We start from the raw sequence: 24634 nt of genomic DNA on the forward strand, positions 1-24634 counted from the left end.
GGAGGAGTTTCTACTGACTATTAAGGCAAACCACAGAGATGGTCATCTTGGTGGAGACATTTCCTTCCTCTGTAAAGCAGTTAACAGGCGGAGCCATCAGACAGCTGAAGATGCCAAACCACAAATACAAACCAGTGACTACCAACTAGTAGTTTTAAAGTTTCTCTGTGAAATCTTGTAATCAACACAGCATCGTGTATGTGACCTACCACACCTGCTGCACATGTGAAAGTTTATCTATCACAACACTGCTGGCGTTTTGTTTATTCTGCCGATGCTGAACATATCTTCTTATTGAGGTTTATTTTTGTTATCCTGTGTTTACTCTATTTATCTGCTTCTTTTCTTTCCTGTTATTCACTGACGTTGATGCTTATTTTTCTCTTTTCTTCTCGTTTTAATCCAATCAGTTACAACCAGATAAAGTTTTTGTAAATTAAATGAGGGAATAATAATAACCCCCAGTCAATCAAAAGAAAATATTGTTTTTCTTTTCTTTTATATCCACGATAGCAGCATGTCTCTATGGATTACAGTACGTGTCGGTCTGTCATTAACCTTGATTCAGAGTAAAATATCTCAACAACTTTTGAATGGATTGCCATGAAATTTTATACAGGCATTCGTGGTTCCCAGCGGATGAATCCTAATGATTTTGGTGATCCCTCTGACTTTTCTTCTAGCGCTACAAGTAAGTCAAAGTATTCACTTAACCTGAGAAATATGTCAACATAAAAAAACAAAAAAACATTCATGGTTACCAGATGATGCATCAGATCACCGTTGCTGATTTTCTGACAGTGAGTTTTACATATTGTGGTTTTGAGTGAGTCTAAACACATATTGGATGGATCGTCATGACATTTTGTACACATTCATTCAAAACATTGCAATAACTCTGAGTGGTTTGACATAAAAAGTGACATCCAAAAAGGTGGAAGCTCACATCTTGACTTTGTGGATGACTCTCCTCTACCAAATAGGATATTCAAGATAAAATGACAAGTCTGGAGGAAGAAGTAGGGACTCAAGATAAAACAAACAGATTTGGATTTAGATGGACAGAAAGACATTAAAGCTGCTAAAGAGTTCACATATTTTGTAACCACATTTTGTAAAGAGGTGGGTGGAATGACGGACCTTAAGAACAGACTTTGGTTCTGGAGCTCCAGCAACAGCTCAGGAGGAACAATGAGGCTGAATAGAAACGCTTTATGAGTGTGAGACATGGACGACGAACAAGGGAGACAAAGCATGCATTACAAACGCCTACGAAGAATCCTCTGAATTCAATGTCAAGTCCATGTGAGTGCTGAAGAGTTCCTGGAAAGAGCCGGCACAAAAGCGTCAGTGTGAGAAAGTAAAGTGGTACAAAGGCAACACAGCAGTGACCTTGGCGCAAGAAGGAAAGGAAGAAGACAAAGACAAAGATCACCTGGAGGAGCGCGAATGAGAAGGAAAGAGAGTTCTGCCGAGTCAAGCTGATGCTGAAGTGTCTTAAAGCTTGCATTCTCTCTACTGACCAGCAGGGGGCGACTCCTCTGGTTGTATAGAAGTCTATGAGAAAATGACTCTACTTCTCTCTTGATTTATTCCCTCACTAAACATTGTAAACATGAGTTTATGGTCTCAATCTCTAGTTTCAAGTCTTCTTCAATACAGCATGATGTTCATTTAGTAAATGATGCTCCATTTAGAGTCAAACAGACCATAAAGCAGGGGACGCTTTGGGCGTTTAGTCCAAATATGATCATTTATGTTTATTGGTTGCAAAAAAGCAAGATGGCGACGGCAAAAATACCAAACTCGAGGCTTCAAAATAAGTCACCCCAACCATGAGAGAGCCTTGAACATGCAGTTTCAAGTCTTCTTAACCAGCATGATGTCCCATTTAAAAATACTATTAGAGTCAAACACTGCAGCGGAATGAGAGATTAGCCGTGGACAGACACAGAGATGCACACTCCCACGCAACCAATGACATGATCCTCCTGGCTGAGATAATAACTGATTCCATCTACAGCGCCATCCTCATGTCAAAAATGTTTATTTGTATAATACCTTTTTTGTTTGTTTTACCAAATACTGACTCTTGTTCATAGCAAGAGCACCGGTACGATGATGATAACTAAACACACAGATACAAATGTACTGAATTGTTATTTATTAAAACAATGATTTCTTATACCCGATCGGATCATTGTTCCGATACCCAATCCAGCTTTTTGAGTCAGTATCAGACCGATATTGATATTGGTGAATTGCTAGTTTTTAGTGCTACTCAAGCCTTAGTTTACTTATTTCTCATTGTTATAAAGAACAACATGACAGCATTTATTGTTAATTATAATCTTAAATGTAATCGTTTTAACAAAATTGTGTAGCCTAATAAAATAGCACCAGTTTAGTTTGAGTTTCGCTGCTTCTTGAACTTTGCTACCAAAACCCTCTTTGAGATTTTACCATATTTTAAATTGTGAAATATAAATTAGATTCATTATTGAAAAAAATGATTCAACCACAGAGTTTTTCTTCCATAACACGTCTTCTTTCAGACAAGTTTAAAAGAAAACATTTATTTTACTACTTTGTCTGTTTGCGTCTGTATATTTCTCCTAAATTCACCAAAAGTTACCATTAGAGAATGCCTCATTTACATATTTAAACATAACATTTCAGAAAACTGTACTTGTAATACAAAAATGAATTGTCCTAATGTAAATAATCAACTGGTGAAGTTTCATGTTGATATCTATTAGTTATTTTTTTACCCTATTCACCTGTAGTGTCTTCAACATGTATGTAATTTAACTAAACATCTCTTTAAAGGACGTTTTCTCTAAATGAGTTTTTTCTCAGACTCTGATCCAGAAATCTCCACTTCAGTAGCTCTTACATACACCAAACTTTACAGCTTCATTCCTCTCTATATTCTGAAGGTTAACACAGAGGGCTTTGTTCAGATATCATTCATAACCTGATTTATACAACATTTATTTTACCATATTTTAAATTGTGAAATATAAATTAGATTCATTATTGGAATAAATGATTAAACCACAGTACATCTCCCTGCTTCCCCACCAGGTAACAGCTGCTTCATTATCCATCCCTGATCCCCGCCCTCTCCTCGTCATCCCTCCATCCCTCCCTCCTCCTCCTCCTCCTCCTCCTCCTCCTCCCACATCCAGCCTCACCATCATCATCCATACGGTTTCATCCAGGAAGCACGTCGGGCAGTCGGATGCTCTGCTGGAATGCCTGGGAGAGAGAGCATCCCTTTTGTCCATTTCTGAGAGAGAGAGAGAGGGGGGAGGAGAGGAAGAGGAGGAGGAGGAGGAGGAGGAGGAGGGGTGGTGATAGGAGAGAGGATCAGACATGGCTTCTAAAGAGATCACTGCCTCTGGTTTCGTGGGTGCCAGCAAGGATATCACAGGTGGGTAAAGACGCACAGTTTGGATCATTTGCTCCGTGTTGCGGGTTAGAACAGCGGTCTCCTCCATCCTCTCCTCCATCCTCTCCTCCATCCTCTCCTCCATCCTCTCCCTCTCCTCCCAAGGCGTCCAGTCCGGGCTCGGGATGCTTTTTCTCCCCCGGCTGGTGATCGAACCGACGCATTGGACGACGGGGTCCCGAGCTGCACCTTCTCAGCTTTGTCCTTCCTCATGTGGATGAGTTTGATGTGCATGATGAATTATTCACAGTGCATTGAAATAGATCTTTTTTTTTTTTTTTTTTTTTATTTGCTGTAAATCTGGAGAGGATCAGGTAATAAAAAAATAAAAAAAATAAAAAAACAGCCTTTAGGCCAGAGAGGGAAAAAGGGGCGTTGTGGAGATAAAGCTGTGTGATGCCCTCTCTGAGGAACCCTGGAGAGCTTTATCTCTGTTCCCCTGCAGCCTAGAACCAGCTGGAGAGCTATATGGTGATTGCATGCATGCGTGTGTGTGTGTGTGTGTGTGTGCATGTGCCAAAGTGAGATAGAGAGTGAGATAGAGAGAGTGAGATAGAGAGAGGTGTGCTGGTAAAGGCACATGTCCACTGTGCATCCTGCCACAGACAAACCAGAGTGCAAATATGTCTTTTTTTCTCCAATTTTATATATTTGCTCAAACAGCAACAAAGTCACAGCAGCCTGCGTTGATTAGTGCTAAATGGCTCTATTAGCCACACTGTGATGATTAATCCAGAGGAGCTCCTGCCTCCTCATCCAGTCACCTGCCTCCTCCTCACCTGGACAACAGTCTGAGTCCTGAATGTTGTTCAGGCTGTAATCAGTGAGAGAGGTCAGCAGCCTGGTGCCAATATGTATTTGTTAAAGGACTGTAAAGTACGCTCAACCTTTATTTATACATACTAATATACATTTCACTGGCAGAGGAAGAAGTACTATGATACTTAAGTAAGAGGGGAACTACGGTTTAGATTGTTGAGATTTTTTCTTCCATAACACGTCTTCTTTCAGACAAGTTTAAAAGAAAACATTTATTTTACTACTTTCTCTGTTTGCGTCTGTAGATTTCTCCTAAATTCACCAAAAGTTACCATTAGATAATGCCTCATTTGCATATTTAAACATAACATTTCAGAAAACTTGTAATACAAAAATTAATTGTCCTAATGTCAGTAATCAACTGTTGAAGTTTCATGTTGATATCTATTAGTTATTTTTTTACCCTATTCACCTGTAGAGTCTTCAACATGTATGTAATTTAACTAAACATTTCTTTAAAGGACGTTTTCTCTAAATTAGTTTTTTCTCAGACTCTGATCCAGAAATCTCCACTTCAGTAGCTCTTACATACACCAAACTTTACAGTTTCATTCCTCTCTATATTCTGAAGGTTAACACAGAGGGGTTTGCTCATATATCATTCATAGCCTGATTTATACAACTTTTATTCCTAAAAACATGGAGGAAATTGATTTTTATGGCTTTTGACAGTATTTTCTGGTTTGTGGAGTGATACAAGAAATACTTCAAAATTCCCTCTGTGAAAACCTTTGGCTCTAATATGTCAACAAAATGTAACAAGAATATTGAACCTGACTTTATCCAATGTTCAGATTTCTGTTCTGGAAATGTATGCAAGTTAGCACATATTTGATAAGATAATGGCTTGTTTGCATATTGAAACATTTCAAAAAACTTTAAATGCAAAAACATTTTGTCTTAATGTAGGTAAATACTTTACCCTTTTCACCTGGTGGCTAACCATTAACGTTTAGATCTATAAAAAGCTGCAACAATCAGTCAATTGATCAATTAGTTGATCAAAAGAAAAATAATTTGCCAGCTACTTTGATGACCGATTAATCGTTAAGTAGTTTTCATGCAAAAATGCCAGAAAATCTTTTTTCTGCCTCAAAAATGTGGAGATTTCCTGCTTTCCTCTGATTTGATTATATTAAACTGAAATTCTTTGTGTTTTTGGATAAATACATGACATTAATAGACATTCATTTTTGTTGACAAAACGTTTAATCTAGAAAAAGATCAGCAGATAAATCAAGAATGAAAACTATCTTTAGCCCTAGTTATTAAAAAAAATGACTTTAAGTGTCACAAAAGTAAAAATTTGAACACTTAGAGTGTCAAAATATTATATGATTTGATTATAATACGTTAAATATTCGATTATTCCTTATTTCTCATCAACTGATCATATATTTTGTACAGTCTTCTTCTTTGAAGTATCAGCAAATGGAAAGAAAAGTACAATATATATAATATATGAGACTTCAGATAAACACTGAACAGAAGAACTTGGCTTTTCTTTTTCGCTGGTTTCCGTATTGATTTTTCTCATAAATCTGTCGGTCGGCTCGCTGTGAGAGGCTCAAAAATCATGACTGGATGTTTTTCTGCGATGGCGTGTGTTCTCCAGACGGCTGCGAGTGAGACGCTTCCCTTTTGGCAGCGCTCACAGGTCAGAGGTCACAGTGGTGATGATGATGCTGCTCGACAGGAACAGTTCTCAGTGCATCACAAACAGCGATGCTCCCGTGTGTCATGTTGCTCTCGTAAAGGAGGAAACTGACACTGGAGCATATTGTGCAGCATGTTGATGAGTGGGTTGAGCCCGACGGGGCGATGCAGAAAGAAAAGCGATGCTTGTGTTTCTGTGATTAATCCTTTCAGTGAACACGATACTACTCTCTAAATGTCAGCATTTTTTGCTTTCGGTTTCACATGTAGATTGATTCATTTAACTCATCAGGATGCATTCAGACTCGGAGTTCATTGGATTATTTTGTCATCTGAAACCCAACGACATGTCTGTTCAAATCTGATCCTCGGTTATTAGATGAAGACATGAGTACAGGTCCGCCCTACCAAAGGTCAAAATGATTCAGCGCCTGGTTGGATTTGGACTAATTTGATTTGATCTCCTCCTAAATGGCCATTTGGATGTTTTTGACGTTTTAAAAGATGATAATATCAGGCTGATATCGATTTAAATAGGTGACAATGGAGCCAATCTATTCCATTCAATTCTGTTTATAAACTATATACATTATGTACTGAAGTTTTAATTCCTGTTTTAGTTAGCACCAATTTGTTGCTGCTTTGAAATGGTTCACAAGACCACACTCAAGATTTTTCAGAAAATTGGTGGTGTACGATTGTTATTATACTATTATAATAATGCAGTGTAGACTTTTCAAATTGGTCTCACTGCACATGCAACTTTAATGTGACTTTAAGAAGAATAAATGCAGACATGTTTTTCTCTGTGATAAATTTACCGTCTAAAGTTTTCAGTCTCTTGCAGGTTTAGGTGTTTTCTGGAATGTAGGAAAACTCAAACGAATCCAAACAAATAGCAGTGTTTTGTTTATTAAATGCTATGGAATGTGCATTATTGCTAGTTTGTTACTTTAAATCTAAACTAAAGAAGTGGTCGCAGTCACGGTGACGTCAACCATTACTTTGTGCACTGTGTTTTTAAAGCCTAGATTTCTGCATTTTGGTCGTTGCCATCCTGGTTTAGGAACTAAAAGTGACGCAAGAGGGTGGAGCTAAATACAATTTTAAAGCTAAACAAGACAACAAAAATTAGTCGATCAAAACATTTAAATTATCTTTTATAAACTGAAAACACACTGTGAAAACACGGACAACTCCCAAACCGGACAACGCCGTGGTAGAGACCTGTCAGTCACAAGGGGCGACTCCTCTGGTTGTATAGAAGTCTATGAGAAAATGACTCTACTTCTCTCTTGATTTATTCCCTCAGTAAACATTGTAAACATGAGTTTATGGTCTCAATCTCTAGTTTCAAGTCTTCTTCAACACAGCATGATGTTCATTTAGTAAATTATGCTCCATTTAGAGTCAAACAGACCATAAAGCAGGGGATGCTTTAGGGCGGGGCTACTTTGGGTTAGACAGGTCCCTCATATTCAGTCCAAATATGGTCACTTCTGTTCACTGGTTGCAAAAAACCAAGATGGCGACGACCAAAATGTTGAACTCGAGGCATCAAAACAACAGTCCTTGAACCAATGGGTGACTTCCCGACAACTTTGTGCACTTCCTATAAACATTCTACGGCTTAAAGTCACAAAATGTTGACTTTAAAAGAATGAAAAAATGGTGCATATTTCTCTAACATGTCTATTTTTTTTTCATCCACAGAAAGCATCAGGAAGATTATCGATAAATCGTCCATCAAGTTCGTTCATGGAATTAAGCTCGACGCCAAAGGTGGCAAGACAGAGGACAGAATACTGGTGAGTAGCTGCTTCCTCTCTGTCCGTCCACTAACCCCCGGGTTGCTGATGTAGAAGAACATCTCAATCCTGAAACATCAGCAGTCTGAAGCATAATTCATGTATGTGCAGCATCTTTGATGTTAACTCCCGCTGCAGCGTTAACAGATCTCTGCCAAGCGTTCAGACATCCGTGACAGCGGAGGTGGAGGCTCCCCGTGATTTAACGGTGAGGGTGAACGGCGTTTACTGACCGCCGCCCCTCTGCTGGGGCTGCTGTTTGGCGGCTTGGCAGGGTGAATATTGGATAGACGGTATCTGTGGAGGCAGTGTTGGGGGGGGTGGGGGGCTGAGCAGCTCGCAGCCTTTGATTCTGGGGCGCTTTCATCAGAGAATATGGGACAGGGATGTGAAATCTCGATGTGAGTGAGTGAAGCTTCGCCAGCTATCTGGGTAAAAAATCTGGGGCAATCAGCTCTTCTATTATGGACCAGAACTTTGACTGGACCCGGGGAGGATGCTCGTTTTTACACATGTGCATGAAAACACACACACACACACACACACACACACAACACACACACACACACACACACACACACACACACACACACACACACACACACACACACAGGTTACACACACACACAGGTTACATACAGTGAGTACAGAGCAGCTTTTATTGATTTAAAGCTCCTTTAAATGCATTCAAAGCATTCAAACCACGTGATCTGATTCAATTCCCCGGCCATCAGCAGTGAAGTAAGAGTAGTTTTTACTCTTTGAACCCCGAGCAGTTTAGTTTAGTTATTTTTTTGCTTCAGTCACATTTTACTCTCTTTGGCCTCGTTTTTCATTGCAATATTTAAGTCCTGCACCTGTATGGAAACAGCACAATCATGGCTAGATGTAATGAGAACTAAAAAAATGTCTTTAGTGCAGTACAGCACATTGGTACCATGCCATTAAATCTTAAAAAAGAAGAAAAAGCAAGTTCTTACAAAAATTGGAAAACAATATAATCTATATATATATATATTTTTCCAAGTGCCCTCGAGTGTAACTAATGTTAATATTGAGGCTCTACGTGCTTTACACATTATTCACATTTTTACAACCTCTACTTACAGACTCTCCTCTCCTCTCCTCTCTGCTCTGTGTTAACGTCCTGCAGTTCAGTCAAAGTTTACATATTTTTGTCTCAGCGCAACAAATCAATCATGGCTTCTTAGTTGCGCTGAGGAGCTCAGAATTATATGTTTTTTACAGGATCTGGTTAAAGCAAACGCTTTATTCGGGGCGAAATTTTAAATGAGACATGTAGAATAAAATGTTTTTGATGAAATATCACAATTTCAAGCTTTGTTTTTGCTGCATTTTCTGACGTTTTTTTACAGGAGAAACAGTGTAGTTTTGGCGATTGTTTAAAGAAAACATGATTCGAAATCCCGCAGGCGGGTTTTAGGGTTCAGAGGGTTAAAAGACCCGTTGACTCTCCTTCAATCTAAGCTTCACTTCGGCAGAGCTCCCACTGACTAGATGCTTTAATTAGTCTCTGTGTGGCGAGGACGGGCGGTTAGCAGAGCGTCTGCATGAAGTGTACATTCTTTGATGCTCAGACACTTTGGTGTGTCTCTCTGCCAGAAACATCTTTCCAATGATCTTTCTCCAAATCCATGTCTCATTTCCTCCTTCAAAAGCTGGACTGGAAAGAGTCCTCACTCCTGCTGGGTGCGAATAGAAGACGGAAAAATAGATTGGAAGTTTGATCAAACGCTCTGTGTTTGCTTTTTTTGGGTGGAAAGCAGAGCTTAAACGAGTTAAGGTTTTGATCCAAGGCTTCTCTCATGTCCAGATCCGTCACTGCTGGTTACATGAATTTATCTTGCTTTCTTACTGGTCTCCTCACCCTAAAGCACCTTTCCCACTGGACAAAAAACCCAAACACACACGCTACAACCTGGCTTTTGTCTTTAGTTGGAAAGGTAACAATCAGCATTCATTCCTGGACTGATATTTCTGCAGTAGTCATTGGTGTTTATCAGCCTTGGCTCTAATCAACAGTGATGGAACCATTACACTCAAGTGTTTTTTGCTGATGCTATGTTACAATTATTAAAAGGGGGATATACATAATTATCACATTATTTTAATGTATTAACCCATAAAACTAAACAATTAATATGCTCTCCTCAAAGCCTTCAGACGACAATCGTATTACATCGCTAATCAGCAAAACTCATCCAATCTCGACAAAAACTAAATAAAACTGATCAAAGAAACATCTTTCCACTTTTCTAACAAACACTAACTATTGTTTGGTCAAAATGAACCCTTTATTCACAAAGTTTTACGTGAAAAGAAAAGTTATACGGTCTCCTCAAAGCTACACGACTCCATTGACAGGAACAGTACTGATCAGATCAAAGGCCATAGCCGTGATTGAGTTTCTTCATTGCCTAACGTTAACTTTTTAACTTCTTCTTATTGTATTCACGCTTCAAAAAAATCATAAAAGTTTTATCTTGCCAAACGAAACCGTGTATCATAAAGGTTTGTTTGCCACCGAGTTTATTTAATAAACCAATGGAGTTGTGAAAATCCAATTGGCCTTTTGTTGTAGCAACTAGCACTACGCTAACTTCCTGGTTAGCCTACAGAAATGCTTCACCCCTGAAGGACTATGTTAAAGGCTTCTATCGCCTATTTTAAGGGAGTTTTCCCGTGTTTAAAAAAACCTGCTTATACTCACTTATTTTGGTGGGAAGTGTCAAACAAGAGAAGGTTAGAATATCTGTCCTGCAGCAGCATAATTATACACCACAATAATTATTAAGTGTGTGTGGTCTGCCTGTCTGTCTCTGTACGATTTACTCCTGTTTACTCTTAACTACCACCCGTAACCCTCCGATTCACCCATCACCGTAATGTGATACAATCTGGTCTTCATAATCGACTCCTTCAGATCCTCTCTCTCCACATCTCACACGCACATTTTTGAGTGACCACATTTTCTTGACACCTCTCTTGCTTGGTGGGCGTACGAGGCTGTCAGTGTGCGGTTCCGACAGGCCCGAGTCAAGCTGCTCTCTCTCCGAAAAAAGAAAAATCACAACAGTGGAGTGGGAGAGCTGTAATTTAATTACCACTTTTCATTGGGGAGACGCACATGAAGGGAGAAGGGGGGGGGGCTTTGTCCTGAGGGAGCGTTTTATCTCGGGCCGTCGTAGAGGATGGAGTAAATGATTGAGAGCGACGGAGCAGAAGAGGAGGAGAAACACGAGCAGAGGGCAGTGCTGGTGGAGAGCAGCGAAATGCCAACGAAGCGCTGCTCTGTGTTTGCCTTGATGGAGAGAGACAATTACTTCTTCTTTTAGGGTGCACTTGCTACAAAACAAGGAAAAAAGAAATATAAATCTCTGCTTATGAACTGGAATCAGGAGCTGAACCAGATTCATCCAACAGTTGCACGACACGAATGTTTCCAGAACGAGCGGTTGCAGAAATGCTGCGTATGAGATGCACAGATGAGCTCTCTGTCACGACTAAAACTCCCATCAACTTTGCATTGCGCTTAAAAAAAAGTAATCACAAGCACTTCAGAAAAGCAGAAGATAATTAGAGTAGCCAAAAATGCTAATTTGAAATGTGTAGGGGCAAAAAAGATGGAAAACGGGCGGTTCTTTCCTTTACATTGTGATATTAAATATCTGGGAGATTACTGGAAATGATTGCCTATATAAAAAGCCACACATATTCATGTCTCAAATTTAATATATGAGCCACTTTGGTGTTTGCCCGCAGCAGAAGTGATGCAATGCTACTAAATGTACGTCTCATATTTGCGAGAATGCGATTAAAACGTTTGCAGCGTGCCGTCATTCCTCAGCCCGTTTGTCAGTCTATTAATGTTAGACTACTTGTCTCTGACACAGAAAGCTTTTAGCTGGATCAATACATGAATATGGAAAGGACTCACTCACTTCCCTCTCATCATTACCATGGAAACTCCCGGGACTATTTTCTCCCCACGGGGGGAGTTTGACAGTGCAGTGAACTTCTCTGTAATCTTAATTCAGTTTGCTTTTTCTTCTCTCCCTTTTTCTTTTAGGTCCTCACAACATGGCGTCTCTACTTCCTGGCCCCAAAGATTCCCGCTAAGGTACTTGTTACCAGCTCTCTGTCTCCAGTTACAGTATGAATCTCTTTCTCCCAGAATGCCTGCTGGAATACTAGTCGACTGTTTCTGTATTAACAGGTTGAAACCACGTTCAACTTCTTGGAGATTCGAGCTTTGAATTCCCACCCTGAGCACCAGGTGAGTTTTGACATGAATACTGAACTTTTCTAAAGCTGTTTGTCTGTTTGGTTGTGTAATGGTGGTTACATCACTTTGGCCTTCAGGGAATGACAAAAGAGCATCTATCCAAACAGCTGCAGTTACAGTCAACGCTCTCTTATAAGCTTGTTCTCTTCTATTGTTGACGGAGTACAGAAAACCATCAGGGTGAACGAGGAGTTCAAAAAACAGAGATTTTTTTTTTTTTTGAAGGACATGGGACGATCTTTTTGTTCTTACTCATCCTAATTTTTATATTTCAGCATTTGCTTGAGAGATTAATCACAGAAAAAAAAAAGAGGCACGAATGATGCTTTAGTGTGATGACAACCATTAATCTCACTGTTTTAGGGCTCAATTTCCCCATCAAACTCAACTAGCTAATACAATCAGCATGAGAAACATAAACACAAACATTGGCGCTAAGATCATTTGTTTCCTCCAAGTAAGAGTAACCAGAGCTGGAGTGATGAATCGACTAATCAGGAAATAATCCCCAACTATTTTGATAATAGATAAAACGTTCATTTTTCATGCAAAAATGGTCAAAAATGCTGTTTTCAGCCTCTCAAATATGGAGATTTCTTGCCTTCCTCGGTTTTATATAATTTTAAAGGGAAGTTTTGGACAAAACAAGACATTTAAAGACATCACCTTGGACATTTTTCACCATTTTCTGCCGTTTCTTAGACCAAACGATTAATCAATTAATCTACGAAATAATCCACCTCTAAAAGTAACTAATTTAAATTAAACTTTTTAATTTGTATCTCCATATAAATAGAGAGTTGCTGGAATAATCATAATTTTAGTTCTATTATAATTTGCGTCTTTTTGACTACTCTTTTAATTATTGTAAACAAACGCAGTGCTACATTTTGAGAAACTAAAGGAAGAGAATTTCCAATTTCCAATGCAAATATTAGCAATACTGGGGAGGGTCTTGCTCTTTCATAAAGTGAAATATAAGATTCCAACCGTCCTCCTCACCATAATAATTTGCCTACATTCCGTTACAACTGCTTTTCTGTGCAGGTTATCATCGACACTGACAAGTCCAGCTACTCGCTGAGGTTCGAGTTACGTGAACACCTCAACCATGTGGTCAGCCATATCAATTTCGCTCTGTCTCGAATATTCAACAACTCCATCTTTGCGTAAGTTGTCACATATCTACGGAGTGGTAAAAAGACCTTTATTTATTGAATAATCTAATGCTGAATGATTCCTTATCTCTGCAGCCCTTCCATCTGTCATTCAGACAGCGACCTTTCTGAGGGCAGCAGGAAGTATTCACCCAGCTCGGAGACGTCGGTGGAGACCCAGAGGGCCTGTGGTAAAAGACACATCATCATCATAACATGGGAGTCTGCACACATGCGTACGCCGACGGGGGGCACATGCACGCCATTTGGCAGCCTCATGGGGGAAGTTGGCTCGCACACTTTCACACATGCGTCTCCCAGATGTTCCTTGAATAATTCTGTCCGTCATGCCCAAAAAGATTAAAATGTTTCTGTGTGTGTTTTCCTGCCTTTTTCTCTGCCGTTGTCGCTGCAGGAAGCAGCTGTTCACATCGTCTCAGATTCATTTTGTGTTTTTTTTGTCTCTCTTTGTTTCCTCCCGCCCGCCTCTCTCAGGAGGCTTCTCAGAGACATACGCCGCTCTCTGCGACTATAATGGCATCAGCTGCAAGGAGGAAGTGCAGTGGGTAAGAGCTGTGGGACTGTGCCTGTGTCGCTGTGAGTGCTTTGGAGTGTAAAGTACAGCACTGTGCACAACAATTGAGTGGCGGGGGGATGGGGGGGGTGTTCATGTACTGCAGCATAAAAGGCTCATGGGTAATGTTGCTCTTAGGACGTGGACACCATCTATCACTCCCAGGACAGCCGAGAGTTTAATCTGCTGGACTTCAGCCACCTGGAGAGCAGGTGAGGGACGGATAGGGGTCAAAGGTTGTGTCCTCCAAAAAATTTATGGCGCCTTTATTTAATTCGGTTTCATCTTTTTTCCAGGGATTTGGCGGTGATTGTTGCATCGATGGCGTACAACACCTGGTTCACTAAACTGTACTGCAAAGACCTGCGGATAGTAAGTATGAACTCTTACTATCCGCAAAGACAAAGACCGCAGAAAGAGCGCCGATCTTTGGAGCAAATTTAACATAGTGGCCAAACGGTGGAATTACAACTTCTTGGTTCGTCACTTGATGCCATCGGGCACAAACACACGTTCTTTCATAGACTTGGGAAGGAGTGGTCTGTAAATAAGCAGATAAGCTTTTTCTTCACATTTAGTGTGAATGTTTCTTTTTTTCCTTCAGGGGTCAGAGGTCACTGAGCAGGTCCTGCACACAGTCAGCAAATCCTCCAGCCTGGAGGAGATCACTCTGGAGAACGCCGGGTTAAAATCGTGAGTTTTGATCCCTCTGTCATCTTTCTCTTACTTTTCATCCATCCAATCTTTTAGAAACTCACACAAGTACTATTCGGGTTATAAAGAGAACAAATATAACACAAATGTTTCTGAAAATTCATAACCCACCTGGCTTTAGGGAAAGTGCAATGCTCAATTGCTCCCTTTAGATTCTTGTGGGTATATACAACATATTTGTTTGTCGGTTATAAACTTTGGACCCGCTTCACAGAGACTTTCCACAGAAGATGTCAGCTGCTCTTTCAGAGAACCCTGCGTCCGTCATCCACTCGCTCAACTTGGCCCACAACTCACTGGACAACCAAGGTACAATAACACATCACCTTCTCTTTGGTTGGCTGATTTAGTAATTTAGTTTGAAGGTATTGAGGGGACTTCTGTAACTCCATTTTCACACCTCTTGTATTTGCGCTGCAGGTGTGTCCAACTTGATTCAGCAGGTGTGTCGCCTCAGCAAGGGACTACGTCTCCTCAACCTCTCAAAGACCTCACTCACATCCAAAGGTTTGGGCGAGTCCATCTCTATTTCCTGTCTTTCTGTCCCTATCCATGGTTTAGCAATATCAAGAAAATGTGGTCACAATTAAACCCTGCCCGCTGCTGCTACTCCGTCAGGCAGTCAGAGCAACGTTACCATGGAGCCCACACAGTCACTAACTGCACTTTTTGCATATTATCAAATTTATGGAAAACGAAAGGGCGATTTCAGAGATAAAAGAATGCAGAAGGGTCTACGATATGTGTTTGAAGGAAATATCAAAGATGTCAAACTGATTCAGAAGTGAAAACAGGTTGAAAAGATAATGATAGAAGGTGTTCCTGTAACGTCAGATAGATCTTCATCCACTGTAACAATCAGTAAAATACATTCAGTATACCTACAGTCGCTAGCGTAGCATAGAAGTGCTAACGCAAGTAAATAACGGGCTAACGTACTGATGTTAGGTTTTAGGTAGAAATCTCCTTTCAACCTCTCCGGGTAACGAGTATCACTTTTACACAAACCTGAACCATGTCGAGCTAATTAGTTAGCTGTAATGCTAACTGAAATTGGTTATGTAATAGACCCAAAGGAGTTTTAACAAATCTGCATCTGATTGAGCAGCTCCATGAGCTCCGGTTGGATTACTATTTAGGGAGTATAAAGCCTGCGGAGCCCCAGAGGATTCTCCCTCCTGAGGAGCTTTGTTTCATGTTTTGCCCCTACTAAGACTCCATATTGACTTTTCATGTCTTCTGCTGCCCCGCAGGCAGCATGCCTCCTGTACCCGTCTCATCTTACCGTGTACCCAGTGGAGAATTTAAATATTACATTGATGCTTTCCCTTACATCTGCTGATACCTGCTGCTGCAGATGTGCATGAATAATGTAAGGGCACAAAATGTTTTGAGAGTGTTCTCTGTCTTTTAATAATGTGCAACCTCTTCCTCCCGTCTCTTTCCTTTTATCTGTCTCTCTCAGGAGTGGTGTCTCTCTCTCAGGCTCTGTGCTCCAGCGACGAGTACTCCAACTCTCTCCTGCACCTGGACCTGAGCAAGAACCCCGGAGTCCTCTCGGGGGAGGACGCCTCGGTCAGAAAGCACAACCCATCCGGAAACAACAAAACAAACAGCTCCATTTATACGCCACTTTTCCATCTAAATGTGTCGTCCACTTCTCTCTCTCTGTTTCCAGAACTTGTATCTGTTCTTGTCTCAGCCCAACTGCCTGGTCCATTTGGATCTGTCAGGCACAGATTGCTCTGTGGACTCAGTAAGTATTTAGACCTCTGGGCGCGATGGAATGTTTAAAAGAAATGCATCTTTCTCTACATGCTATGCTCAGCCCAGATTAACCCCCGTTTCCACCACTGTGTCTCATGCAGCTATTTGGGGCTCTTCTGAGGGGGTGTTGCGCTGATCTTTCCTTTCTGAATCTTTCCAAAAATTCCTTCTCCCACAGGTTAGTCATATCTTAAAGATTACCTAAACAATAAAAGGCAGCTGCAAATCCAAATCTGGGAATTAAATCTTGCTTATTTCACCGTGAAGGCCTCCTCTTCCGTCATCCATTCTCACTTCTCATTTTTTTCCATCTCTTGCTTCATCGGCGCTTTGTTGGAGTCACTGGTACATTGTGCCTTCAATCTGTGGGTGTGTCTACTGCCGTTTAAAAACCAGAACTCCCGGCGCTGTCTGCATAGATAAGACTCATGCATATTTAAGCAGAAGCTATCTATCATTTGACCCCCCCCTCTTACACCAAAGCAATATTCACTCCATCTCTCATTCTGTGTCGCCGCTCAGCTCTGCACTCATATTTACCCGGCATGTCAACAGTGTGACTTCATCCGTTCTGTTTGGCTGGTCTCACCCCATCCCACTCTCTCCATCATCCTCGCTCTTTCATCTCTGCTTATGTTTTTATTTATCCAACAGGAAAGTGAAGGACACGCTGCCGCTGTTCCGTCAGTTTTTCAGCTCGGCTTTCAGCCTCACCTATGTCAGTTTGGCCTCTATGAAGCTGCCCCCTGATGTTCTGAGGTACTCGTCGTGTCGTCCTCGTATACTTTATCCAAATCTGCTCCTGTCGATCCAAACTCACTTCTTCTATCCTTCCTGTCTCCACAGGGCTGTCCTAACAGGGTTAATCTCCAATCCTCACATCAATGACCTTCATCTGGACATCAGTGGCTGTGAGGTAAGAGTTCATCTCCACGTCTGCAGTGGATTCTAAGCTCAAGTTAAAGGGATAGGTCAGTAGGTTCTGGTCATTCATAGTAGAGGATTTTTGCAGTTTAAAGGTATTAGTGCTGTGTCCGTTTGGAGCGTGTGCCCAACGAGTATGGGCCCCCAGAAACCGCTATGGCTGCTTGCACCCCGCCAAGAGTGAAATTGATTGGATGAAGGATTCTCGAGATATGCAAAGGGCAGCCATACATACATACATACCCAGACAGGGAATCCTCCCTTTACAGTTGGACTCGCGGCATAACCGTTTGGAGCCAGCCAATTGCTTGGCTCCCTGTCCCGATTGTTCGGCACTGTAGTGTTAGTATATCCAACAGCAAAGGTGAGCTGCAGTCAAAAGTGAGTAGCGACTTGTAAAGCCTAAAGTCTATTAATATTGAATGTGTCGCTTGTCCAAATTGCACCAAATTTGACAAAGCACTCCGTGAGGACCCCAAGCAAAACACCCAGCAAATGTGAAGTAGATCGGAGCAGACAGAAAAAGACTTCTTGCTTTTTAGTACGATGATGTGGTACAACGGTAGCTATAGCTCAAGTGGCATCATATTTGTTCTGCCCACTGAATTTTGGCAAACTTCATAGTTCGGTTGTAATTAGTGCCACCCTGTCATGTAACTTGTGGTTAAAAAAACTAAAAGGCGGCGGCCAAAATAGCGAATTCGATAATGCCAACTGGTTGTCCACAAACTAATGAGTGACGTCACAGTGACTACATCCACTCGTTATATACAGTCTATGGTCTGGACCCACATAATCGCAGGTGAATTTTTGTTTTGTTTCTTACTGGTCAAAAGTTACAGGCCAAAACTTAAAGTTAATTGTTATGGCGTCAAATGCACCACATTGGATCCGACACATCCTTGGGTCCTGAATAAGTCAATCGGTAAGTGTGAAGAAGATCAGATGAACGGTTCTCGAGATATGTGAAGGACACACTCCTACAGACAGATTGCTTTATATTATAGATCGTGAATAACAAGCTTACAGTCTCCTGTAGGCTCAAATAAGAGTCAATAAGACTGCGAGCTTGTTGAATGATGTTAAGGAAATCATTTCAAAGAGAAATCAAAGTTTGTGAATGTGTGGAAAAGACTTTAAATCAATGTCTGAATGAAAGTGGGAGGTTAAGCAATTGAGACTTTTGTGAACATCTCAATTAGAAACTAGAAATGGAGAAAACTATGTCTGAAACACGAAGTTCCCACACTGTGAGTGACACTGAAGTCACACATAAACAGACACATTCAATTCACAAGTACAACTATTGGCCGTGCTTTTGCAGCTGAAGTCATGGCCAAAACAAAAACCCTCACAGTTGATATCATTTGTACAATTTGTTTCATTTGCTCTACAACATTCAAAAACATTACATCTTTTGAACATTTTCACAGGTTTTAGAAAGTGTGGTTTACAGACTTTTAAGTTTATTAATGGAGCTTATTTGATCCCATAATAGCTTAAATCACTGGCAGCTTTTTTGATCATTTACTTAAGTAAAAGGAGAAATACCCCAATGCAAAAATACTGAAATAAAACTACATGCTGCATTCAAAATGTTAAAGTATAGGAGTTATATCAGCTAAATTCACTTCAAGTTAAAGCTCATGCAGCAGAATAGACCTTGTGTTAAACTAAATAATAACGGATCATTTGTACTGATGCATTAATGTGTTTAGCAATTCAATGTTGAAGCTGATTGAGGTGGAGCTTTTTAATTGCTTTATAAACACTTTAGTTTCATAATCAACACGTTGTGTATGTTGAATATGAATATGTTAATCAATAAGTAATTGTAAATCTCAAATAAACAGATATGTGAAGTAAAAAATACTGTTTTGAAGTACAGGTGTTGTAGCATAAAATGGAGTTCTCCCATCAAGCACAAGTTATATACTTAGTAGTAGTACTAAGTTTAGTAAGTGATTGAGTGAGTTAGTGAAAGAAAATAGTTTAACTGACCCGTACTTCTTATTTACACCTCCGCGACAAACGAGGCCTGAGGCTTTATGTTCTCCGTCCGTCTGTCAGTCCATTCCCGTGAACGCGATATCTCAGGAACGCCTTAAAGGAATTTCTTCAGATTTGTCGTAAACATCCATCTGGCCTCTGGGATGATCTGAACAGATTTTGGTGGTTAAAGGTCAAGCTCACTTTGATCTCACAAAACACATGTGTTGCCATAACTCAAGCATTAATATGCTAATTATGACAAATTCACACAAATGTCTAAGATCATTTCTTTGCATAGTTACAAAGTTGCTAATGCGGGTCGATTTAAAAAAAAGTAAACTTCCAATCAGTTCCTGTTAATGTTCACCCACAGCTTTGACAATGGAAAATAGCTCTTCAAAGTTATTTGAACATTTATACATTTACATTTAATAGTGATGAGCTAACAAGTAGCCGAAGATGTTTTCCTTGCCGCTTAGCATTGCTGCTGCATATCGCAAGGCAGAGCTCAACAAAACCTTCAGACTGCCTGCAGAGACGTCAAAAAAGAGCATTCATAAATCTGCCTCAGTGTGGGAAAATAGAACAATTCCCCAAAGTCTGAACCTTAAAATGACTGGGATTCATCATGCCTGTGCATATGTTGGTTTTCCTCTCTCTATCGCTCTCTACAGCTTCGGTCTGCCGGAGCCGCTGTAATCCAGGAACTCTTCCCCAGAGTCTCCTCCATCGGCACTCTGGATATGTCGGACAACGGTACGGTGGCTCGCTGCATCACATCCCTCTGTGACCTTGACTCCCTGTCCTCGGGCAGGAGAGGTCTGAGTGTGTTATTCATGAATCAAACATGTAAATATATGTGTGTGTGTGTGTGTGTGTGTGTGTGTGTGTGTGTGTTGACAGGTCTCGATGCAGACTTGCTCACAGTACTGCCGGCCCTCTCCAGACACCCCTCCCTCAAACACCTCTATCTGGGCAAAAACTTCAACATCAAAAACAGGTGCTGTCGGTGCTCTATGAAACGATTTACTGCAGTTATTTGTGTGTGTGTGCGTGTGAAGGCGAGCTCTAAACATGCCAGCTCGAATATGTGTGTCTGTGATTGAACTTCCTGTTTCATAATAAGCGGCTGCCGCTCCCTTTCGGCGGACGGCTCGCCGGCAGCAGAAAATGAGTCACGCCAGCTCATCCCGGCCTCGCCTCTCTGTTTTGTCTGCAGGGTTCTGGATGAAGTCCTGCAGAAGCTGGTTCATCTCATACAGGAGGAGGAGTGTGTGAGTGATAACGCAGGAAATCTCCTCAAGCTTGAAAACATACTGCAAGATGCAAATTAAGATTGCTGCCACTGGTATTCCTTAATCATCCAAATAGAAAATGGATCAGCTGCAACGACGCAGAAACATCACGTGTTTTCACTCCGTCGATTTTGGAAGAATTATTAGGATAATAAATTTGACTTAAAGGGGACAAATCATCATAAGTTTCAGGTTCATACTTGTATTTTGGGTTTCTACTAAAACATGTTTAAATGCTTAAATGTTCAAAAAAGTATTTATTTTTCTCATACTGTCTTTCTGAATAGACCTGTAGTCACACTCTGTCTGAAACGCTTCGTTTTAACGCCTGTCTCTTTAAGACCTCCTCCCCAAAAAGCCCAGTCTGCTCTGATTGGCTTGAAAGTAAAATATGGGGCACCTTTGCAAAGATAGTTCTCAGATGGGGGTCAGTATATTCCAATTAAATTCCAATACCCAAAATAAGATTATGGCCGATACCCGAGTACTGAGCACCGTTTAACAAAAAAGTGAAACGGGTCAATTCTCTCTCATATATCTATTTATTTATCTCCCTCAAACAACCGGATTTATTCATTTTCTCGCCAAAAATTATTATATCACAAGATTACAATTATGCAATCACTGTAACGTTATAATTCATCTTTTGACAATAGTCATTTTTACTGAAAGGATCTTAAACATATAATTATGTAACTCAATGCAACCTCTGTTAGCTGTTAGTTCCATTATTTAGCTGCAAACAGCTAAAAGCTAGCGTTAACTATCTCTTATACTGCTGATTTCAAGACTAGTTGTTGTTATTATATGACTTGTTACAAATGAAGCATTATCAGGTAAAAAAATAAGGTGCCTTAATGTGTTTAACCACAAGTATGTAGTTTCACTTTTGCATGTGTGCAGTAGCGATTGGGAAGGATGTACAGGTTGGGTGGCATTCTCAGCGATACCCGATCCAGCATTTTAGGCTGTATTAGTGGCATTTCTGAGACCGGTATCTGAACAACTCTACCTCCATGTGACATAAGAAGGGGAGCCAAATCTGATTGGCTTGTTGAATCTCATGTTTTCCCATAAAAAGTTTTGTATCTGGAGTTTAAGGCACGACAGAAACCTAACTGAAAAACTGAAAGAAGGGAGTTTTTCATGACATGTCCCCTTTAAGGTTCCTGAACACATCATTTTTGAATTATGTTTCACTGTAGACGTGTCACTGTATCATTAATTATTACTGTCTCTGTATCTTGCGGGCACAGTGTCTGTATCACTTCACACACACATTGTAAATAATTCATACATACAGCATGTTAAGTCATGTGCAGCGAGGAGTCACATCATCCGCAATAAATTTCACCACGGCTCTCCAGTCCCCTTCCCCGCTCAGTTGTTGATTTATTCCTAAATAAATCTGCACACACACTCACTTTAACACACATGCCCTCTTTCCCCTACGCCTCTCCAGGCCCTGCAGTCTCTTTCCCTGGCCGACTCGCGCCTGCGCTCTCGGGGCACCGTGTTGGTCAACGCCCTGGGCAGCAACACCTGCCTGAGGAAAGTGGACCTGAGCGGGAACAACATGGACGACATCGGAGCCAAGATGCTGAGCAAAGCCCTGCAGATCAACACCACGATCAGGTGAAGGGAAAATAAACATATAGAGAGAATATTTCTTCTTACAGAATAACCTGTGCTCTTTATGGAGGTTTGTATTCAATGCAACTCACCACTTTTGCCCTGCAGGAGTGTGACATGGGATCGCAACAACACCTCCGCAGCAGGGTTTCTAGATGTGGCCCGAGCACTCGAACAGTAAGTTCCAAATAAAAATGATGTGCATGCTAGATCGTCTGTACTGTGTTAATTTTAAGAAAGCGTGATACCTTATATTATATGTTTGCATTTGCAACGTGAGCTGAGCAAATTGTTGTTTTCCACTTTGATATCTCAACTGGTCCAGACTTTTCTTTAGGGCTGAGGATGACATGGTTGCAAAGATCAAAGTATTACTCACTGGTTGCGTGACAAAAGAGGGATATTTTGGGATGAACTTAACCTTAACTAACCGTTGAATCTTTAACCCACTTATTTTCTCTTTTTAGTTCGTTACTGTCTCCTTCAATAACTCGTCTCTTCCTCTGTACCCTAATTTATCTCTCTCTCTCTCTCTCTCTCTCTCTCTCTCTCTCAGTAATTTCACCTTGCAGTACATGCCTCTACCCTTAAGTGACATCAGCCAGGCGTACCGCAGCGCCCCCGAGAGGACAGAGCAGGCACTGACCAAGGTTTGCCTCTACCATCTGCTAAATGCTGCTAAATGCTCCACTAAGCCTTATGAAAAGAATAGAGAGTCGTGAGAGTAACTACTGACTGAAACATAGACTTTATATAAGTGGACGTGTAGTCACCAATTGGTTTGTGGACCGCAGTTTTGAAGGCTTGAGTTCGGCCTTTTCGCCGTCGCCATTGTTGTTTTTTTGGCAACCAATGAACAGAAGTTACCATATTTGGAATGCGGAGGATCGACAAAGAGACACCGTATATTACAGTTGCCCCGCCCTAAAGCATCCCCTGCTTTATGGTCTGTTTGACTCTAAATGGAGCATCATTTACTAAATGAACATCATGCTGTATTGAAGAAGACTTGAAACTAGAGATTGAGACCATAAACTCATGTTTACAATGTTTACTGAGGGAATAAATCAAGAGAGAAGTAGAGTCATTTTCTCATAGACTTCTATACAACCAGAGGAGTCGCCCCCTGATGGACAGAAGAGAGAATGCAAGTTTCTAGACAGTTATGCATTGGCCTTACTCGGCAGAACCAGAGGTTGCAGCCTGGAGTTAAGTTGCAGCTAAACAATGAGCTGATACCCGCTATAAAGCGGAGGGAATGACAGCCACTAAACAGGATGTAATGAAATCGCTCGGGGCAACATCTGACAACCTAATGGAAAGAACCATACAACCTACAACAAAAAACTACTCTACTCTCTAGAGGACAAGGGAGTTCTTGTTCGTAAATCTCACATTGCATCTAGGTTGTCTAAATCATCTGAATATTCAGCCATGACATTGAATATCTTTAAGGTAACACCAAGCTACGCTTTCTGCCCTGCAACACAATAAACTCTGTCCAACGCTCACTCACGTTTCCACCGTAGTCTCCCGGCAACAAGTCACATGATACAACAACAAACAGAAAGGTCAGGAAAAATGTTTTATTTCTCTGTAAGGTTCTTACTATAATGTTGTCATACACTTCTGATAACAATCTGATCCTATTCAGCGGCTGCCATCTGCTGCGTTCTCCATCAATACTGGACCAATTTCATAGATTGTCTCCCATTATTCACAACATGGGAAAATGAGGTTGAGGTTGAAAAATGTTGAATAGCCCATTAAGATGCATTTTGGAAACGGGGCCCAGAATTGATACAGCCGCCTCCTCTTCTCTGCATCCTTTCATTCTGCTTCACTGCACTTTGATTCCTCAACAATCTGCCCTTATTGCATCACCGCCATATCTTTTATGTCCGTCCTCTTTGTGTTTTTCGCTGCCAGTTTTTATTATACTCCTCACTCTCTTTGCCGCACAGATCCAGCGCTCTCTGGTGAGGAACAACCAGACGCAGCGCTTCTCCCAGAGGCAGGCTCTGCGACTGCACCAAGGCCTGGTTACCAGCACCGCCGAGCAGGTAGCACTCCATGCACTGCACGTCCATGACTGTTTTATGTGTGATTGCGCTCGTAACACTCCCCTCCCCCACTACCCCTCCACCTGTCTGTTTCCAAGGTGATGGAACGGCTCTGCGTGCGCGTCCAACAGCAGGTGTGTGTGTTACGAGGCGCCGGCGAGATGGAGGAGATCCAAGCTGCTAAACAAGTGTTGAAAGAGGCCAGAAACTCCCGCGCTGTGAGTGATGGAAAAAAAACCTGTGAGTGTAGTATTTGCATTATTGTAACACAGCAATTTCAATCCTTTTCTTTTTCATTCAAGCTGTACCCTTCGTTGTGTGAGCTGGCTCATGTGCTGTCCGTGGACGGGCCGGTGCGTCAGCGGCTGGACTCTCTGGCTGGTGAACTCGCCAAAGCTGCTGACAAAGAGCTTCAGGTAGATCTAGCGGCGTCTTTCCACACCGTGATTCATAGATGACTTGAGTTACTGATC

The 24634-nt window shown here is 41.2% G+C and overlaps 1 protein-coding gene across 1 annotated transcript in view; it reads left to right on the top strand.

Annotated features, from left to right (window-relative positions):
* The first annotated feature begins 3378 nt into the window (after positions 1–3378).
* Positions 3379–24634, top strand: part of LOC129095025 (capping protein, Arp2/3 and myosin-I linker protein 3-like) — a 32824-nt gene continuing 11568 nt past the window's right edge. The window contains exons 1-26 of the mRNA XM_054603370.1: positions 3379–3436; positions 7643–7737; positions 11828–11878; positions 11975–12034; positions 13091–13212; positions 13297–13391; positions 13696–13766; positions 13913–13986; positions 14071–14146; positions 14379–14467; positions 14703–14797; positions 14909–14995; positions 15954–16063; positions 16167–16244; positions 16357–16433; positions 16910–17014; positions 17102–17171; positions 19846–19927; positions 20075–20171; positions 20391–20445; positions 21929–22101; positions 22207–22275; positions 22655–22748; positions 24063–24161; positions 24260–24379; positions 24464–24577. Of these exons, the coding sequence (XP_054459345.1) occupies positions 3379–3436; positions 7643–7737; positions 11828–11878; positions 11975–12034; positions 13091–13212; positions 13297–13391; positions 13696–13766; positions 13913–13986; positions 14071–14146; positions 14379–14467; positions 14703–14797; positions 14909–14995; positions 15954–16063; positions 16167–16244; positions 16357–16433; positions 16910–17014; positions 17102–17171; positions 19846–19927; positions 20075–20171; positions 20391–20445; positions 21929–22101; positions 22207–22275; positions 22655–22748; positions 24063–24161; positions 24260–24379; positions 24464–24577 (2316 nt within the window). The remainder of the gene's footprint in view (positions 3437–7642; positions 7738–11827; positions 11879–11974; positions 12035–13090; positions 13213–13296; positions 13392–13695; positions 13767–13912; positions 13987–14070; positions 14147–14378; positions 14468–14702; positions 14798–14908; positions 14996–15953; positions 16064–16166; positions 16245–16356; positions 16434–16909; positions 17015–17101; positions 17172–19845; positions 19928–20074; positions 20172–20390; positions 20446–21928; positions 22102–22206; positions 22276–22654; positions 22749–24062; positions 24162–24259; positions 24380–24463; positions 24578–24634) is intronic.

This window comes from Anoplopoma fimbria, chromosome 8, assembly GCF_027596085.1.
Source record: "Anoplopoma fimbria isolate UVic2021 breed Golden Eagle Sablefish chromosome 8, Afim_UVic_2022, whole genome shotgun sequence".
NCBI lineage: Eukaryota > Metazoa > Chordata > Actinopteri > Perciformes > Anoplopomatidae > Anoplopoma > Anoplopoma fimbria.